General features: G+C 35.6%; 2 protein-coding genes across 2 annotated transcripts in view; one reads left to right on the forward strand and one right to left on the reverse strand.

Moving 5' to 3' along the window:
* Positions 1 to 8,210, reverse strand: part of LOC120766964 — a 96,374-nt gene extending 88,164 nt beyond the window's left edge. Inside the window, exons 1-2 of the mRNA XM_040092753.1 lie at positions 8,191 to 8,210; positions 2,457 to 3,059 (exon numbers count right to left, since the gene is read on the reverse strand). Coding sequence (XP_039948687.1) covers positions 2,457 to 2,502 — 46 coding nt within the window. The 5' untranslated portion in view covers positions 2,503 to 3,059; positions 8,191 to 8,210. The remainder of the gene's footprint in view (positions 1 to 2,456; positions 3,060 to 8,190) is intronic.
* The window catches only part of LOC120766963, a 231,070-nt gene that overhangs the window by 96,959 nt on the left and 113,613 nt on the right, over positions 1 to 20,498 (forward strand). The gene's annotated exons all lie outside the window — the stretch shown is intronic.

The following is a 20,498-nucleotide window of genomic DNA, read 5'->3' on the forward strand; positions in this document are numbered from 1 at the left end:
CTTTCGTCACGGCGTGCTGCCAGAAAGATGATCAAAAGTAGTAGCTAGCGACGGCCAATATTTTGAATAACATTTTTGTACCGTTTTTATACAATAAAGCCTTAAATTTACAAAAAAAAAAACGGCGGGAGCAAAGTTGTAGACCTAATATTTTATATCGCTGTAAAACCGCAAATAAATTAATATGAGACCAAAAGTTCTGTTGTGCCTTTGGGGTTTTTATTTATTGGAAATTCCTTTATTTGAAACAATCTAATACTTCAAACTGCTGAGGAACCACATTTGCTTTAAGAACACACAACTTAAGAAGATAGGTGGCTATATGGATTGCGTAAAGCATGTCGATTTTAAAATATTCTGTATAGCATGATTTGCAGTTGTAGCGTGAATGTTCCACAGAAAAATGCATAAATTTAGAATTGATCCTTGCTTGACTTTTGTGTTTTAAAGAATGCATTTATGTTTTTTCGCATATTTTGAAGACAAGCAGAAATCGTATCCGAGGACATATTCCACGGTGTCATAAAACTGACTTTAACGGGAAGCGGGGTTTGACGGGAAAGATCATGTCTCCATAAAACTTCCTGATTTCCTATGTATAGAAAATTTAAAACTTCTTCTTTTTTCTCGAATAAAATAAAAAATATAGTATATTTAGCAAAAAAAATTATTGATACTGCAACGTATGAATTTAGAATTAATCTGTAAAAAGATCATAAAGGGTATAGGCTTAAATTACGGGAGGCTTTTCGAGATAATTGCCCAAAAAGTTAAAGTTGATTAATTATTGATTTTAAATATTTTAAAGTACATACTTTTTATACTCGGTGTCTTCTGTTATTAATTATTTGAACTTGATTTCAATTTCATCAAAAGCGTGTTAGCTCAAAATTGTTAAATTTTAACACTCCAGTTGCATCAGAAATGGGAACACCTTCTGTTTCAGATTTTAAATATTTTTTTACAACCTTTAGTTATTTGATTTAGGAAAATTCGAGCAAAGTTTAAAATAGATGGATATCCAGATGTTTCTAAAGCGTATTTTTTTGAAACATGTCTTCAAGAAGAAATAAATAAATAGCTTTATTGTAATGATAAAAGCCGAGAGGCCCAATTTTCACCACTTTTTGCAGCAATTCACTTTCAAGGCGTCAATCGCCTCGGGCTTATCTGCGTAGATAAGCGACTTCACAGAACCCCACAAAAAATAGTCCAGCGGTGTTAAACCGCATGATCTTGGAGGCCACGCCACAGGCGCACGACGCGAGATAATGAGCTCATCAAAAGTTTACTTCTATAAGATCGTCCACATCAATATCCTCCTATTCAGGTACGAAAAAGTTATTAATTATGGCTATATAGCGTTACCCTTTGACTGTAACATTATGATCTCTTTCTTGGAAAAATATGTGCTAATGATTCCTTAAACCAAACAGTGAACGTTGTTCCAGAATTATGAATTGGCAAACCAAATTGAGTAAAAATAAAGTAACGGCTGTCAAAGAGATAAGCTCCAAAAAAAGTATTACCTCTTTTAAAACCACACGCCTAAGAAGCACACGTTAGAAAACTTCGATGTCATACTGTGAGCTTTTATGAAATTTTCAAGCCTTTTTGGGGTTAGGTTTATGAAGTAAAATATGTAGGTCACACCAAATCAATAATTAAAAATTCGATAAGTATCACTGTAGGTCACATAACATTATAAATCAGAACCTTTAAAAGACGAGAGCTGTAAAGCTATTTTGGTGAAGTAGGGATCATGTTTAGAAGTAACTTAGATAAAAAAGTCTTCTTCTTTTCCGAAAATTACTTTAAAAATCGTTATGGTTCGCTGTAAAATGGTGCGTACTATATTTTTTGCATAAATCTGGTGTTTAGATATAGGTTAAATTGGAATTAGTGGACGAATCTGCTACTATTATATTGTGTGCGGTATTTGAGTTTTATATTGACAACATGCGATATCTCCCCATTCTAACCCAGTGTACCTTGTACTGATCATAATCATCTTAGTTTTCCACCTCTTCTGCTTCTCCCGCAATGACCTTGCTCTACTCCAGTTACTCCAACAGCAGCACTCGCTACACTCATTACAATGAGTTGCTGCTTATTCGCAAGAGTTCACAGCCTTGGCAGCAAAAGCGTCACTAATTGAGCGATTAAAGGCAATTTTAAAGAGCGCTTTGCTGTTTTTTACAAATTTTTTGCTTTGTTTGATTTATGTTTTGTTATATTTTTAATTTTTTTTTCACCAAGCTGCCGCGTCTTCGAGTCTATTTTATCTATTACGTGAATCCCCAAATCTATTTATGTTTAAAAGTGCAGTAGTTGAGCACTAAATAAGCACTCGTTCATTGAAGTATTCAGTGGTAAGAAGTGCTTGTAAACAATGGTGAGTACTTAAACGTAGTAAGGTACGAGTATAAATATTTTTTGTTATTTTTTAAGCTTACCAAGCGTCAGCAGCAGACCAAACCGCAACCAATTGACCGCGTCCATGTTGCCTCGTTTGCTTGCGCTGTGCTTTTACCGCGCAGCTTCGCTATTTGAGTTGTTTTTGTTGATTTTTTGTTGCTGTTGTGTACTTTTTATTAGTTATAATATTTTTTTTTTTATTTTTTGCTTTATTGATTTTGTGGTTTCGGCAGATTTGCGCTTTGCTTTTGAAGTTAGTCTTTCGTTTTATTTCACTTCGTTACAATTGCGCGGCTCATTTACCTGGTGGCGCACAATGCAAATATTACTTTTTCAATATTTCTCTTTTTTTTGTTATTTTTGCTACGCCATCGGCACAATTATTTACGCCAAATACGCGCGACAAGCGATTTAGCCGAAACGTTGCATTGCGTTGCCGGAGTGTTGACGCTCGCTGTTTTGCGCCAATTATTTTTTGTGTTTCAGACTTGTTGTATTATTTCTGGTATTTCACAATTTCTAATTTATATTAAATTATCAACACTTTTTTTATTTTTTTTTAATATTTTTTAATTAATTCCCTTTACTTCTAATTCGTGACCTTTTGCACTGTTCTCTATTTCGTTTTGAGTTTGGGTTTTCTGTAGAAAGTATGCAAATATTCACTCTAAAAAATAGTATTTATGCTAAAAAGCTAATAGTAATACTAATAACATTGAGTTAGTTTTGCCGCAAAAATTTCGAAAGCACACACTCACGCCTTTCCAAGCATCTTCATTTGTTCCCTACTCGAAAAGTTCATTCTTTGCGTCGCTCATTCGCCGACTTAATAAATATTTATTAACATTAGACAATCACTAACCTCGTTCAGAAATCGAACACTTACTACTTATGACTTCTTCACGAATTCTTGCATTTAATTTTTATGTATTTATTTTTTTTAATTTTTTTTTATTTATTTTTTTTTTATTCATTTCTGTTTTATTTATTTTTTTTTTTTTGTGTGATCGCCTTTTTTCACTTGACTACTTTTAATTTAGCTTTGTGTTTGTTGTTGTTATGCATTTTTATTTCCTTTTCATGCCAGTTTTAGCATCATCACCGTTATGCAGAGTTGTCGTGAAAGTGAAATTTCATTTAATATGTGGTATTATTGTTGGAAAATGTGCGTATATCTCCTATACATGCCTACATATGCATGCTTATTAGATTTCAAACGGAAGGAAATAGTCCGAATTGTCTGCGCACGTTTGCTCGGCTGGGTAATTTGAGTTCGCGAAGAATTAACAATTCAGATCCATACTAAATAGATGCCACAGCATACAAATATATGTATGTATGTATATATTCTTATGTCTTATTCTCATGCCTTCAACTATTGTTAGCCGCAGCTGTGCTCGATATATTTCTTGATTGAATTGTGTGAACAGCTACAAATAGCGGAAATGTTAATTTGCAAACTAAAAAAAAACTTAAAAAAAAAGTAATAGCCACGCATTCTCATTCATAAGATAATCTTATAGCAGTATGTAAAATAGAATATTAAGATCTATTAACATTTAGAATATGTCTATTAAAAATCTGTCATCGATAAATTTCTGCTTTGATTTTCTTGAGATTTGATAAATCTCTGCTCACGTTTTCCCCCTGCACTTACTAAATTGCTTTGAAACCCGTATGAAATGGGTATTCCAAAAATTAATTTGGCTATGTCGGTTTGACTGTTGATTGAACACCTCAATCAAAACTACCTAATATTTTAGCACAAAACAATACAAAAAGGTACGCACTTATATATTCTATCCATAATCCTATATATCACCTATAACCGTACATGAACATGGCGAACCAAAAATAATAAAAATAGAGATTGTGACCGTCAGTTAACTAACTGTTAAATTCCGCACTAGAAAAGATCTACTTATTTATTGAAAATTTTCCTAGTTGAAAGCTTTACTATGTCTTATTTTTTTAGAATTATTCTTCGCTTTCTTTTAGTACTTAGAACAAATGCAATTTATAATTCAGAAAATCAAGAAATTTCTCAGAAAATATTGATCAATCACACGCAATTGGGCCTTAATTTATTCTCCACGTTTTGAAGGCTTTATACAAAAAACCGATATTTTAGAATTTTTAAGTTAAGATCTTCAATACCATCCTGAAAACGTCAATATATTGCATATGAAAGTAGAGTCTTCGATCTTGTTCACAAAACCTTAAGGAGCCAGGGTACCCTATAAAAGTTATCTCTTATCTAATACGTTAATGTTAACTGCCAAAATAATATGCTCGATTTTAGACACACAATTCATATAAATTCCACTCCGTCTTTTTCGAAATAGCTACTATTTTGTCTCATTAGCTACGCATGACTAGGACTAGGATTAGTTCGTATATATACAGACAGACAGACAGACAGACGGACGTTCAGACAGATAGACGGACATGGCTAAATCGACTCAGCTCAACATACTGATTATTTATATATATACTTGATAGGGTCTCCGACGCTTCCTCCTTCTGGGTGTCTGGGGTCAAACTTCGTGACAAACTTAATATACACTGTTCAGGGAATAAAAACAACTCAGAACCTGGTCATTTCCATTTTATGTTAATAGCATTAGATTTACACCAGTTGAACTTTAATACACAATGACTGAGTTTCACTCTCAAATAGCTTGTGTATATTTGATTATTATATTACAACTGGTGTCATCCTTTTTTACAGTGCCATCTTGCGGTTTCCTTAAATTAAGCTAAGTCTTCAATTGATATAAAGACACTCATATTTATTCGATTTCCAAATTTCCAAAACTGAAGATCTTTAGTTAAGTATAAATTAGTCTATTTTGTATTTTTTAACTAAAAAATTTTAGTTAAAGTCAAAGAGGAATGTTTTTATTCAAAATATATTTGCTAACAATATAGTATGAGGTCTCTAAATGTATGTCAGAACTCTACCTGCTGTCGTAACAATAAAATTTTAATGGTAAAGATGTCCAAATCGCAAAATGATAGTCTATTCTTCCGATCCCGTGTTTGATCATCGCATTCGCTCCAATTTCTTATTATAGTTGTGTTCGATTCGCCAAACATTGAAGTGTAGTAAATTGGAAAAAAAACTACGCTCTTGATGCTATCCTGCGCTAACATGTCTTCTGACGCATGAGCAATTGTGCTACGATTCTTTCTTGGTAATGGCAAAATGGCGAATCGAACACAGCTTATGTTTAATGTTTGTTATGAGAGAAGATAGTTATGAGTCACTTTTACTGATATATGTACAAACAATTATGATTCATCAAATCTGTAGTCTGCCCTATTGAAAACTGATAGGTTTTGCTTCTGTTTAAATTTCAACGTACACTGCGGGTCTTAGGTTAGACGCACCAACGTTTTTTTTTTAATAAATTGTTGTATTTATGCTTGTTCTTATTGTCCAAAATGCTTTTCTTATCAAAGTTCGAATCTTGTCCGAAAAATATTTGCTCACAGTAGGTTGTTTTGCGAAAAAATTACTGTCCTTTCGAAGATACTAGAAATGTCTATGGCAATCACGTGCGTTTTCGGTTGGTCCTTGAAGTAGAGGCACTTTACATTTCTTTGTCTTCCGTAAACAAGCGCAGTTTTTCTATTGAGAAAGTACTAAAAATAAACAAATAAATTGTTTTCCAGCTACATTTAAAGTAATAATAGGAAAAGCTACAAGTACTAGTCTGAGCTTATTGGAACGTGAAAAAGTAGACTTTTTTCACTTTCAAGGACTATACAATCGAAACATCGCCAAACAGATAAAACGCAGCTCCAGAACCGTTGATAGATATTTAAAGGATCCAGAGGCGTATAAAAAAAACTTTAAAGCAAAAAAGAAAGGCCTATCTGAACAATCAGTACGCTAAATTGTTAGAATTGCTTCAAATTCGACTAAGTCTGCAGCAAGATTAAAGAATCAGCCATAGTAAAAGCTAGCTTTTCAACTGTTCAGCATACAATCAGAAACGCAAAGCACCTAAAGCGTTTAAAAATCAAGAAAAAACCCCTCTGAATGAACTACGCAAAGTAAAACGGCATCGATTCAAGAAAGAATTCATGACGTGGACTGTTCAATCTCGCACTCGACTTAATGATTGGCGTTCAGTTGTCTTTACTGATGAAAAACGTTTTAATTTCGATAGCCTTGATGGCTTTCAATGCTTTTATCACGATGTGCGGAAAGATCAGGGGGCCTATTCTGTAACTCGATTCGAAAATCAATTTACTCAAATTCGGATTTTTTTTATTCTGTAACTCGATTTTCGTATTTTCAAGCCAATTTTCGAATAAAATATTCGTTAGCCTTTGAGTTGTAGAAAGCAAAAACGAATATTGCACGCATTTTTTCTGGCCCAGGGTGGTACAACTTTCGCATAATGATAAAGTAGATCCGAATTTCGAATAGAATACATTTTCGAATCGAGTTACAGATTAGGCCCCCAGTTACATTTAAGTCGCCACCACAGCCGAGAAGGTGGAGTCATGGTGTGGAGTGCCATCACGTTTTATGGTTCAATTTACTTGGTTTTTATCGATCAGAAGATGAACGGCGCTCGCTTCAAAACATTGTTGGAGTCCGTATTTCCACAATTAAGAGATCTCTTTGGACCAATTCCTTGGATTTTTCAACAAGACAATGCTCCCGTTCATAATGCCCGAGTAGTAAAGTCGTTTTGAGTTAATGTCATGACCTGGCCACCATGTTTTCCGGTAATAGATTTTACAGAGAATGTGTCCCTGAAATGTTGTGTCCTTAAAGCCGGTGTTGGTTTCATATAACTCCTCGACGCACCAGTATCGATAAGGAGTTTCACTTCTTTCCCTCCTAGGGACTTTGAAATCCAGGGTAGGAGGGACCTTCCCCTAAAAAATTAAGTTGATCTAAACTTACGTCATCCGCCGCTTGTTCGGCTTCTGCACTACTTGAAAATGTTTTGGCCTGGCTAACACGGCATGTACACGAAGGAGGAAAGCAATACGAAGATAAGAAAACATTAACTGCAGCTATTAAACGTGATTGGAGGGAGATTTCCTTGAGCTACATACATTCCCTGTATCATTCTATGAATTCTAATAAATCAAATAATAATTCGAACTAAAAATGTAAGTTAAAAAAAAACTTTTCTCTTATAAAATCCTTAAAAGCTTATGTGCGCCTATTCTAATGACCAGGAAAAAGGCACCTTTTTTTAAGTAGCTTTAAGACAATGTTTGAAAAACACAATTTTGTTAAGTTTGAATAATCACTTGAATATTATATTTAAAATATCATTAATTTATTCATGTTTTTGCATATAATTTTTTTTTCAATCATCATTAAAATACTAAATATTTAAACAATGCGGCCATGCCAATGAAGCCATTTAAAGGAACTCACAGTATATGACAAAAAATTCCCAACTTTTCCAAATTTCGTAAAAAATTAGTTTCGTGATCTGTATATTAAAATTTTCCACTACAAAATTGTACTTAATTTCTGCTTATATCCTCATTTCAGTATAAATTTGTTCAAACAATGATAAATTTTTTTAGATATTTTTTATATTTTGTAACCTCTCGGTTTATCACTTTCTTCACTTCTATTAATCAATGTCGAATATCACCTATCAAAAAGCTTGGGTTACAAGCGGCTTCTGAAATTCACCGTTTCAGTTTAAGTATATTTATAAGCAGATTTAAATATCACTCAAACTCAAAGCCAAAGAAAAGCTATGACAAATCAAAACAATATGTTACCGTTATAACAACTCGAACGGACCAATAACCGAACTTGCGTTTATACTTTTCAACGCGCGCTTTCAAACTGTTTGCAAGCAGTGTACAACAGACGGCTTGAACCGAACCAAACTGACTGAATTGAAAGTGAATTTACTTCACGAAAAGCCAAGACGGCATGAGCTCGCAAATTAACGCAGAAGTAGAGTTTGAAATTGTTACCGTCGCTCAGAGCCAAGTAGAGTTGAGCGTGAAACCCCGCTCCTAACTGATTTTTGAGAGCACAAACACGTCTTCGTACCGAACTGCGCTATCGACTTGTGCCGCACGTGTTTAAGCCCGGTTTTATTGGAGTAAGCCAACATTCGGTTAAGAAAAAATCGGCACACGCTAAACTGATATGAATATTAGAAAGCACTGTTGGTTTGACGCACTCCTGATATTTTCTCTCTCATTTCATTTCATTCATCATTGGCTTGATCATTTCGTCTCTCAAATTGTGTGCCTTTGCTCTCTACCTTCAATGGCATTGACGTAGGTCGTGCTGTTTGTTGTCTGTTTGCCGGACGGTGTTGACTTGTCTACTTACCGTTATCTCAGTGAAAAAGCTGTAAATAAGCATGTATTCGGACGTAACATCCGTGGCGTTTGTGCTGGCGCGCGCGCTTTTATTTCCATTTTATTTCAATTTTCACACTTAACTTAATGAAGGCATTAACGACTCGGCGCGGCACAGCCCTGCAGCAAGACAGCCGGCAGTAAGCAGCTGGAAACTGCCTGCAGACATCAGGTACTTAGGGCGTACTCGTATAAAGGTACGTGCCATGCATTGTGGTTTATGGAGCGCGTCTCATGACTTTCGTTGCAATTGATTTTTATGTTTGTTGATTTCTTTTTCACTATTTTCGAATATCATCCAACACAATGTACTATATGTGCTTTACACTTTCGGTAACTTCTTTGAGTTTTCGGTTGTCTTGAACTCGTTTGTATGTGCATCGCTGTATCAGTTTCATAGTTTTTATGTGCTCTTGCTAGTTTGATAATTTATGGTAGAAATTATTTTTAAATAAGAGAAGCTGCAGCAAATAAACTTTCCATCGCTTGTTTCTGTGCTAGTCTAGTAATATGGATAGATATGGATGCTCTTTACTGTTAACACAATGTTTAACCACACAACCCCTCATTGTGTATTAAAGAAAACAACCGCAAATAGTTTTTGCTTATGTGACCAAAAATCGCTACAAAAGATTGATCAAAGCAGCACGCATTCTTTTGGTATTGACGGTGAGCCAAACATTGTTTCAGACTATCCAAATTTCTGTGGAGTTTTCGATAGATCATGTTCTCCATTTCTGATCACAAGTTGTAGTCCCTTGGTAGAAATCAGACGACCAATCTTCTATAGCTATAAAACCAGGAATATTACTTTTGAGCCACTCCTGCTTGGTTTTTGCCTTTTGTTCTGAAGCAAAATCGTTTTGGAAAATCCAATGTTGTCCATCGAAGGGAGTATTGTTTAACTAACTGCTTTTAACATATCACCTAAAATGATTCCCTTTTTCACACAAGATATACCTCTTCAGGTCCACCTTTTCGTGAGACTCCTCACCCAACCATCACAGCACGTGAATTGGTGACCACATTTATCCCTTCGAAAAACTTCTGTTGCGTCTTTAGAAGATTTTGTCGTATTGCTTATTAAAAACTACTTCAAGAGTGAAAGTTTGTTCATCTGTAACCTTTTTACAGAAACTAATCACTGAAAAAGCCACTGGTATCTATTGGTTTCAACTGCGTTGTCAGAAGATGACCAGTTGACCGACGGTGTGCTCTCATGTAAAGATCATTTCGAATAAGTCTTGACATTGATCTGGTCCATGTTTTCATATCCCTTGAATGTATCGTGAACAAGTTTTCTCGCAGAATTCTTCCGAAGCACGCCAGGACTACCATATCTTTCTTCCGCCCCGAACGAAGTTTGGTTCTCCCAATTTTTGTAGTAAAATTTGTCTTTCCTCAACCAATATTACTTCTTCATCGTCTCTGTATTTCTTTTCAGCGACCATATGTCCCGAAATTTTATCTTAGCAGTATTTTTCAAAAAGTGAAAAAAATCTTTCCTAAAAATCATGTCTTATGAAAGTATTTATGGCGTTTCCTGCTCTGGTTAAATCACTTATAGAAATTTGTCTTTGTTCGTCGAGAGAGGACGTTATTTTTCAATTGAATACTCAGTCCATAGAAGGACCGGTTGGCAAGAGCTATTCTGGGTAGGATTTCGATGTCGATATTGTTAATGCTGGTTCCAAGATAGACGAAATTATCTATACTTCGAAGTTATGATTGTCAACAGTGACGTGGGAGTCAAGTAGCGAGTGCGTCGCTTTTTTTTTTTGATGACAGAAGATATTTCGGCAATGATATCGATGTCATCGGCGTACGCCAGCAGTTGTACACTCTTTCGGAAGGTTGTACCTTCTCTATGCAAATCAGTAGCAGATCTGTAGCAGTCATCTGGTATCGAACGGCACTGATAGGTCCTTCCCGATCCTGGCAGAGTTTTTGGTATTGCTCAACGTCAGTTTACACAGCCGTATTAGTTTACGGGGATACCAAATTCAGACTTAGCGGGTTAAAGCACCTCTGTTTTGTGTTGCTAAGAGCAGTTTTGAAATCGACGAAGAAGTGGTGTATGTCGATCCTCTTTTCATGGATCTTTTCCAAGATTTGGCGCATGGTGAATATAATGATAAGGTCCAATCAGTTTCTTGATGGTGGGCTTTAATCTTTTACTCAGTACACTCGATAGAACCTTATATGCGATTTTGACGAGGCTTGTGCCGCGGTACTTGGCGCAGATTTTGGGGTCTCCCATTTTGACGATTAGGCAAGCACTTAAATTTCAATCGTCGGGCATGCTTTCGACCGACCATATTCTACAAAGAAACTGATGCATGCTCCTAATCAGTTGATCGCCGCCGTATTTGAGTGGCTCGGTCGGCAATCGCCGTTTTGTTGTTCTTCAAACGGGTAATTGTAACTATAACTTCTTCTTGATCGGGCAACGGAACGTCTGCTCCATCATCATCGATTGGGGGGATCTGGTTCACCATCTTCTGGTGTTATGCTTTTACTGCCATTCAGCAGGCTGGAAAAGTGTTCCCTCCATAATTTCAGTACTTCAGTTTATTATAAAATTCTACTGTCAATTTCACTAGTATGTACCTTCATTGAGTCGGTGCCGCCATCTTAAAATACATTTATTCACAACTTTCAAACACTTTCATTTTCATAATCTAACATTATTTGTCCTTCTACTAACACTTTATTATTTTCTGAACTCAAAGAAAATTAGCTTTTCTTAAAAGAAGAAAGCGGATACCAAGAGAAACGCAGGTAACACATTTTTCTTTCGGTCGTATTCTCTTTGAAAAGCACCACAGTGAAAATTGCTTTCTAAAGGAAAATGGCATTTAAATGGCCTACAGACGATTATAAAAAGCCAACCCCGTAAGAAAAATTTTGAATGAATTTCATTTTACTTTAATCATCAGAAAATATCCATCTCTATGTGCCTGTATTACATCTAAAGTACCAAGGTATACAAAGCAAAGAGTTATTAGGTTAGCCCGAATATTTGCTCATTTTGTATTTTACGAAATCAACCAAGAAACAACTAATCCGAAGCTTGACAACAATTTAAAGCACATATCACAGTTACTGATACCAAAATAATCGCGTCATAACTAAAAATTAAATATTTGCTAGCTGCCGTCTTAAGCCTTAATCCGTTTTTTTTTTTGTAAAGTTTTATAGGAAATTGCAATGAAAGCTTGGAAATTTTTTACTGGTGTTGTCAAACCAGTAAATAACTTCCTTTCCATGCATAAATCACCACAAAATTACATAGGTTAAATAAGCAATCACTAAGCTCTGTTGCAGAATCTTCGCAAATCACAAACACGGCATGCCCAACGCACCGATTGAGAGAAAAAAACCTTTAGAAAATGACTGTTCGTGTCACCAATGCGGTGGTGGCGGTGGCTCAATTACTACTGTGTGCTTTTTCAATTTATTTCTTTTTCGTTAGTGGGCTTGTGAAGCTTTGCGAAAAGTGTGAAATTATTTTCCAATTTGTTTCATTATAGATATTGACTTGTTTTGCCAGAAGAATGTTACAAAATTCACGTGTAAACATCATATACGATCATTTTATAGCCTTTTCGCACAGAAGTTTATTGATCAATTAACCAGCGTTTGCTCGCATAAACCGCTCATTTAGATCGATTTACCATAAAACAAAAATCTTACTGTCTCATTCTTAATTGAATTCAAATCGAGTTGAAACTGGAATACAACTTTGCGGGTTGTTGTCCCCGCTGTAAATATTGATAAAATAGCTGCTAAATTTTAATAATTAGAAAAAATACAAATGCAATAAAACAAAAACGATTTAGGATATCAATTCTTTATTCCTCTCAAAGTATATTCGATGCCATTTTGTGTGGAATTCGATTTCTTTTGCATGGCCACCACCCAATGTTCGACAGTTTTCAAGCATAAACCGGCCGATACTGTTGCAATTTCAAGTTCAATATTCGTACGAAGTCGCCAGTCGTTTCTTCTTTTCGCTCGTGGCGCCAATTGGATATTCCATATCAGGAAATAATCTATTGGCGTAAAATCGTACGACCGAGGCGGCCATTTGACTGGGCCATTTCGTGTGATAACCCGTTCACCAAACTTGGTTTTCAATAAATCGATTCTCGATACTACGGACACTTTTTTATCTCACTGACACGTGAACATTTTGTACTGTGCCTGTGTATTCAAAATTTTCCACTAGACGCTCAATATAGTTGATCTTACAGGACGATTATGATGACCATAAATTGGATGTAGCGCTCTTAAAGTTGGGGCCTCTGACTCCGAATTCCGGTTGTAAATTTTAATAATTTCGACTCGTTGTTAGATCGTATATCTTTCCTTGATAAAATGGCAAACCTTACTGAAGAGAAATGTCAAAAGAGCAGCAAAAATATGGCGTCGTCTGCTGTCCCTTTCGGTCTACTTTTGTATCGTCCATATTGAAAAACCCGTTACATAGGTTGCCTTTGTATTTCGCGATTAGAGACCCAAACCAAATTTGAATTATCGAAAGTCGCTTTTTTACAACTAGTTGTTTAAAAAATTTTGATTTTTCAATCGTACATACATACACATATTTTGTAGTCTTAAGAAAATATTAACTATTGCAACACTTCACTAATAATATTCTGTTATTTATTTTTTCTTTTCAGGTATGTGGTACTTTTGTTTTATAAAAAGTGGAATCTTCGAGAAAAAATCGGGTAAACTATAAATTAATGAATGAATCTCTCTATGCCATGCGGTAGAGAGTCTTACTATGCTAGTAATATGAGAATGCGTTCCTTAAAGCACTCATTTAGATAAACAAGTATTATGACCATTAGTCTAACGAATGTGATTTCTTTCAATAGAAACAGCTAAACTCCTGAAGTATATCGCTATTACGTGGGAAATAAATTTCGCTGTCGCCAAAGGCAGAAATATTCTCGTAAGATGTGAGAATAAAACAATCCGAAATTGTAAATATTGAAAATATAAAATTGAAAAATGTGAAATAATTATATTTAATGTGATAATTTATCCGAAGAATATGAGGTTGTGGCCAGCAATTAATTTTCACTTATGCTTTACCGTTTAGTCGCTATCGAGATCACGGATAATATGAAACGAAACCTTATGATTCGAGAGAGCTATAACCTTTGACAATGTTATCGTTGTGGAAAGACATAAGTTTTCAGATTTTTATTTAAACATCTTAAACTTGAATTATTTAGGTTTTTTTATAATTCGAGAACAAAAACAAATTTGAATCATCGAAAATAGCCTTATAGTTTTCAAAAAATTCTCCATTAAAAAAACAAGTCATTCGGTTCTAAGTCAAGACTATCCGGTGGATGGCTCATCAAAGTGATTGTTTGATTGTTGAAAAATGCAATTGTCGATGTTTGAGAGCTTGCATTATCATGGTGAAGCGAGTTTTGCATTGTTCTAGTGGTAGGGCAACCAATTTCTTGAGACTGCTTCGTGCGCGAACAACTTTTGTTGGATTCGGTACAGCTTACCGATGCAGTCGACTGCTCTTTTACTTTCGGGCATATGCGCTTCAATACTCGTTTCACCATCTGTAACGTTTTCATAGACGTGTTTCGAATCACAGCTTTCGTATATTTTTAACACTTCTCTCGACTAATCGTCACCAGACTTTTATGAAAGATCGACAAAATCTGTAGATTCCATCGTGAAGAAATATTGTTTAAAGTCAAAAGACAATCTAGCAATATTACTTTGCGCACAGCATCAATAGTTCACGGAACAATAACTGATTTTGAACTACCTTTCCGAAATTTGTCTTAGAGTGAGCTACGAATTCACCATACCATCGATGAACACTGGTTCTTGATGGAATTTCAGCGCCAAAAATTAAAATAAGTTGATGGATACACTGTTGCTGAGTTAAACCGCAACGAAAGTTGTAAAAAATAATTCGCGATTTATAGTCATTTTTTGGTCGAGATGAATATTTTAAGTTACTGTAAACAACACAAATAGCGGGCGTATGTCAAAACGTTTTGAGTATGTATATCATCAAAAATGTCAAACTTTGCAATAATGTTGTCAGTTACCAGATTGCAACGCTATTGTTGGCAAATCCATAAATATAAAAGGTAACCTACCTATATCATTATCATTAATGTTCAATTAGCAGTCTATTTGGGTATGTTATTGGATTCGATTCGTGATTCTTTAACTTTCAAGCTATCTCTGTTTTAGGAAAAAGATGGATATTGTAAAAACAGTTATAATTTAGTAATGACGGTGAAGATTAAATTTTCATGATCTCTCTTCTAAGTCTGGTTTTGTTTTTCATGGCATACTTTGTGTATCGGATATGGAGTTCTACACACCACGGGATTTTGTGATTCAATATGTTTTTCAATTTATCTTTACCTTTAAGTTTTCGTTTCGGATATCACATGAATCACAAAATTTTTTGATTTTCTCTGCCGAAAGCTTTTTAATACAACATTTTGGATATTTTGATAATTTGGATCAAACTAACAACCAGTTTTAACGTTAAAGCATTATTAAATCTCCAGTTACCCAAGGCACCGTTAATTAGCAAATAAGTATCACAAACATATGCCGAGGTATTTTGAAAATGTATTTAATTGCAGAGTTGCTTAAGCGCTATAAAAATTCAATTATTTCACTAAAGAACTAATCCGAAATCAACCAAAACTGCAGCGAGTATTTGTAATTAATCAGTTTTATCGCGGTTGGATATAACAGCATGAGATACGTTAATTGAAATACTTATCTTTGGTGAAAGGAAACGCATAGTTTGTTAGAAATATACATAGTATATAACAGAAAAACGCTTATACATGTAAATATTTTTAAAAGAGATACCAGTATTTTCAGCATTATATTTTTAAGATGCAGCCGTTGCAAAAATGAATAGCATATCTCAGGCAGACATACATACATATATATATATATCATAATCAAAAATTAATGGATTTTTATAGATGCTAACGAATTGTTTTATATAAAAATATAATTAGAACTTTAGTCAATGCATACAACTTTATTAGGCATAAGTTGTAGCAAAAATGTATATTTTACAAGGATTGTCCAATAAGTATACTATATGCTACCAAAAATAAGAAAATTTTGGTAAAATCCCGTCGTCTTCACAGCAAGTTCCATGGTATCGACTATTCCTTGGTCTCCAGTGTGTACCAGTGAATTCATGCTTCATCACGAAATCATGTAGAAAATTTTTCGGATTGGAACATAGCTATGAAAATATTTCAAGCTATTTTTTAATACTCTCGAGATGACAACTATATGAGTTTTAGTGTTTATATTAGGTTTCAAATATCTCCCTTTCGCCTTTTTACTCTTTATTCAATGCTTTATAAAAAGTGTTACAGTGGTCGGATTTAGTTCAAATATGCGCCGTTTCTTTCGTTAATCTGTTTCCATCTAGACGGCAACTTCAGAATATCCCCCTCCTTATTTGCGAAGAACTGGGACAGCCACTTTTCACAAGCCTCTTTACGCCAACAAGGGCGTTCTCCATGGACAGGAACATGTGGTAATCACTTGGCGCTATGTCCGGGCTATGTGATGGATGCGATAAAACCTCCCATCCGAGCTCCCGTAACTTCTGATGAGCCATCAGCGAAGTGTGTGGTCTGGCGTTGTCCTGGTGGAACACTACACCCTTCCTGTTGGCCAATTCTGGACGCTTCTGGTCGATCGCCTGCTTCAAGCGGTCCAGTTGTTCGCAGTAGATGGTAGAATTAAGCGTCTGGCCATATGGGAGCAGCTCATAGTGGATGATTCCCTTCCAATCCCACCAAACACACAGCAAAACCTTCCTGGCCGTCAATCCCAGCTTGGCCACTGTTTGGGACGATTCACCGGCCTTCGACCACGACCGTTTTCGCTTGATATTGTCGTATGTGATCCATTTTTCGTCGCCAGTCACCATCCGCTTCAAAAATGGGTCGAGTTCGTTCCGTTTTAGCAGCATATCGCAGGCGTTGATTTGGTCCAGAAGTTTTTTTTGCGTCAAATCATGCGGCACCCAAACATCAAGCTTTTTTGTGTATTCAGCCTTCTGCAGTAGTTTAAATACGTTTCGTGACTAACTTCCATCTTTTGGGCGATCTCACGAGATGCCACATGCCGATCTAACACTATATTTTCCATGATTTGATCGGTATTCGTCGTCACAGGTCTTCCGCCGGGTGGCTTATCCATGGTGTCGTTTTCACCCGCTCTGAATCGTCGAAACCATTCGTCCGCAGTTCGAAGTGATAGAGTACCATCCCCCAAAACAAAATTAATCTCACGGAACGTTCCTCTAGCAGATATGCCTTTAAGGAAGGAAAACTTTAAAATAGCGCAAATTTCGGCGTTGGTAAACTCCACGTTTACACGTTTATGACTGTTGGACGCAATCATGCATAGCCTCGTTTTGTAGGTTATGTCAAGTCCTTTCAAACGATGTCTAGTAGGTATATACGAGCTCTGTAACGCTTTATACATAGCCGCGAAATTCAAAAAAAAAAAAGGCGGAAGGCGGATATTTGACAACCTAATATTTGCTTAACTGGAAATTGAGTCAGATGATAGTAAGTATAATGAATCATTCCTAGCGGTATCCGTTAATTTACCTCAGCATAAACCGATAATAAAGTCAACACTTTCAAAGTACCAACAATTTCCTCATGCAAAATTTTTTATCTCACAAACCAATTAATTTTACAACCACTGTGAAAGATTTCGTGCCTTTTAAAAATAGTTTTGAACTACGGTCCTCATGTATTCAATTCTAATAACGTCCTCGCATAGAAACGATACGGTTTTATTTGCATGTATTATGTAGAACCATAGATTTCATAGCAATAAGTGAATGTAGGCTATAGGCTAGCCTATTTCTTGGGTAATTGAAGTACTAATCCTTAGAAAACAAGAAAAAACGTTAACTTCGGCTGCACGGAAGCTAATATACCCTTCACAGGCGCATTTCTTTTAGTAACTATGTGTTCAGTTTGTATGGAAGCTATATGCTATAGTAATCCGATCTGAACAATTTTTTCGGAGATTACATTGTTGCCTTAGAAAATAATCTGTACCAAATTTGGTGAAGATACATTGTCAAATGTGAAAGTTTTCCATACAAGAACTTGATTCCGATCGTTCAGTTTATATGGCAGCTATATGTTATAGTGGTCCGATATCGGCCGTTCCGACAAATGAGTAGCTTCTTGAAGAGAAAATGACGTTTGCAAAATTTCAAAAGGATATCTTAAAAACTGAGGGACTAGTTCGTATATATACAGACGGACGGACGGACGGACACACAGACAGACAGACGGACATGGTTAAATCGACTCAGCATCAACATACTGATCATTTTTATATGTATGTATATACTTTATAGGGTCTCCGACGCTTCTTTCTGGGTGTTACAAACATCGTGACAAACTTAATTTACCCTGTTCAGGGTATAAATATAGCAGTTTCTTTCGGACCAGTTGGTTTTTGGTGAGTTTCCGCTCAGACACCGCCAATGCGCAAAGGACCATAAATCTTCCGCAGAACCTTTCTCTCGATAACTCGTAACGTCGACCCATATCAGATATTGTCATCGTCCTTGCCTCTCCACCATATAGTCAGCTTAACCCGAGGTCATTACTTTCATATTATTCAAAAAAATTTAACATTTTCTTGTTTTTCCAAGCTCTATCCGTGAAATGTATTTGAATGAACTCCAGTATTTGTAGCTCGTATTTCCATGAATTCGAGTTTTAGATTTTTCTGAACCGAAATCATATTTTATGATCTTCGTTTTTTTTCGTTAGCACGTGTGGGTAAATAACGCATATTTCACCAAATCCATTAACCTGCTAAGCGATGATGTTTACAAAGTTCCAATTTTCAACTGCATCCCATCATTTTAAGCTACTCAATTCACACACACGCACACAAAAACACACAGACTAAGTGAGAAGATTGCGGCAATAAAACAACTTTTAATTACTAAATAAACTCGGTGCATCAATTGCGGCAAGCGTGTGTATGCCTGCTATTTGTGAAGCTACTCAGTTAACATATTATGCACTGATACTTACCCGACAACACACATACACACACACATGCATACAAACGCACTTTGGTAATGCATACGCCCAATGTAAACAAGACTAATTGCTGGAAAATTCAAAATAATATAATAGCAAATGATGTTTTCGCATAATAATAATGTAGCATGCACTCACACACGCACACACATGCACATGCTGCCTTGTGGTACGCTGAAAAAGCATAAATACCCATTTAAATGCGTGCGAATTTGTTTGCACGTGTGCGAGGAATTCAATCCGCACGCAATGCGTTGGCAAATTCTCATTGTCTGTATGTGTGTATGCATGTGTAATGTACATATGTGTGTGTAAATGCCTACTATATGCTAATTTAAGAAATGTGAAATGGCCACAACAAATGAATTACCTTTCCGGCCGTAAGTTGCTCCGCAATGACAAACACACGTGTGTATTTATATGTGTTTGTATATGCATTTGAACTCATATGTGTGCATGTGTATGTGTGCCGTGGCCGTGCAGTGTTTAAAAATCTAATAATTTGCGAAATAATACAATAATAACGGACACAACACAGAGACCGGCACACGCATACTATTTGACACCTGCCTTACTATGCATACATGAAACAACAATAACAACGGTGGCAATTAAAACGGCACATGTCGACGAATAAATTAATTTACTCTACAAAATTCAGGCAACAGCAAAATGTATGTGGAGTAACATTAAAATAAAGCCGAATAAAGACAACATACATACAAACTTTGCATACACATACATACATATGTTTGTATGAGTGTACTTTTATATGTGTCCCCAAATGCATAAGTGTGTGACGTTGTAGGCGGATGTGAAGGCGGATGCAGGCGAATGGTCATTTTTGAACCCACATGCTGGGCTTTAGACTATATTTTCCCAAACTCACAAACACAAACACATCCACACCCGCATACACATACATACATACATGTGCTTATTGGCATTGTCCACACATTGCATTTGTTAAGTGATATTTTTAACAAACTGTCCAAAGTGCTAACGATTTATAAAGATCATTGATTTGTTGTTGTTGTGCATGTCTCATAGCTTGTTGGTTGGAAATCCATCACGATTTGCTGTATTTTTGCTCGCTTCCATTTTTATATCTTGCAGCTGTAGTCATTGATTGACATATCATAGTACAAATGTACATGTATGTATGTATGTGTAAGTACAATACTGCACTTGTAAAATAATTGTGATATTTCAGATACATGGTGGTTACATGGTTTTACGGGTTTCAAAAAATCGATTTTTTATTGTCTTATTAAATTCTACAACACCTCTAGAATATTTTGCTAAATTTCAAGTTGATCCGAGTAATAGTTTCGGAGATACAGTCTTGAGAACTTGTGCGCTCGAGGCTAGCTACGCTAAGTACGCAGGTAATTTTTAAACTGTCGTAAAAAAAAGGCTATTAATATTTTTACTATTCATTTTTTTATTAGTTATTTGTTAATTTTAGAAGAGTACAGAAAAAAATTAAAAACTAAAAAAAGTAAAAAATTTCAAAAGTTATGAGCTGACGAAGTGAGGGGTCTCTAAAAATTTCCACGTGACCATACCCATGATTTC

This window comes from Bactrocera tryoni, chromosome 1 (assembly GCF_016617805.1).
Source record: "Bactrocera tryoni isolate S06 chromosome 1, CSIRO_BtryS06_freeze2, whole genome shotgun sequence".
In the NCBI taxonomy this organism is placed as follows: Eukaryota; Metazoa; Arthropoda; class Insecta; order Diptera; family Tephritidae; genus Bactrocera; species Bactrocera tryoni.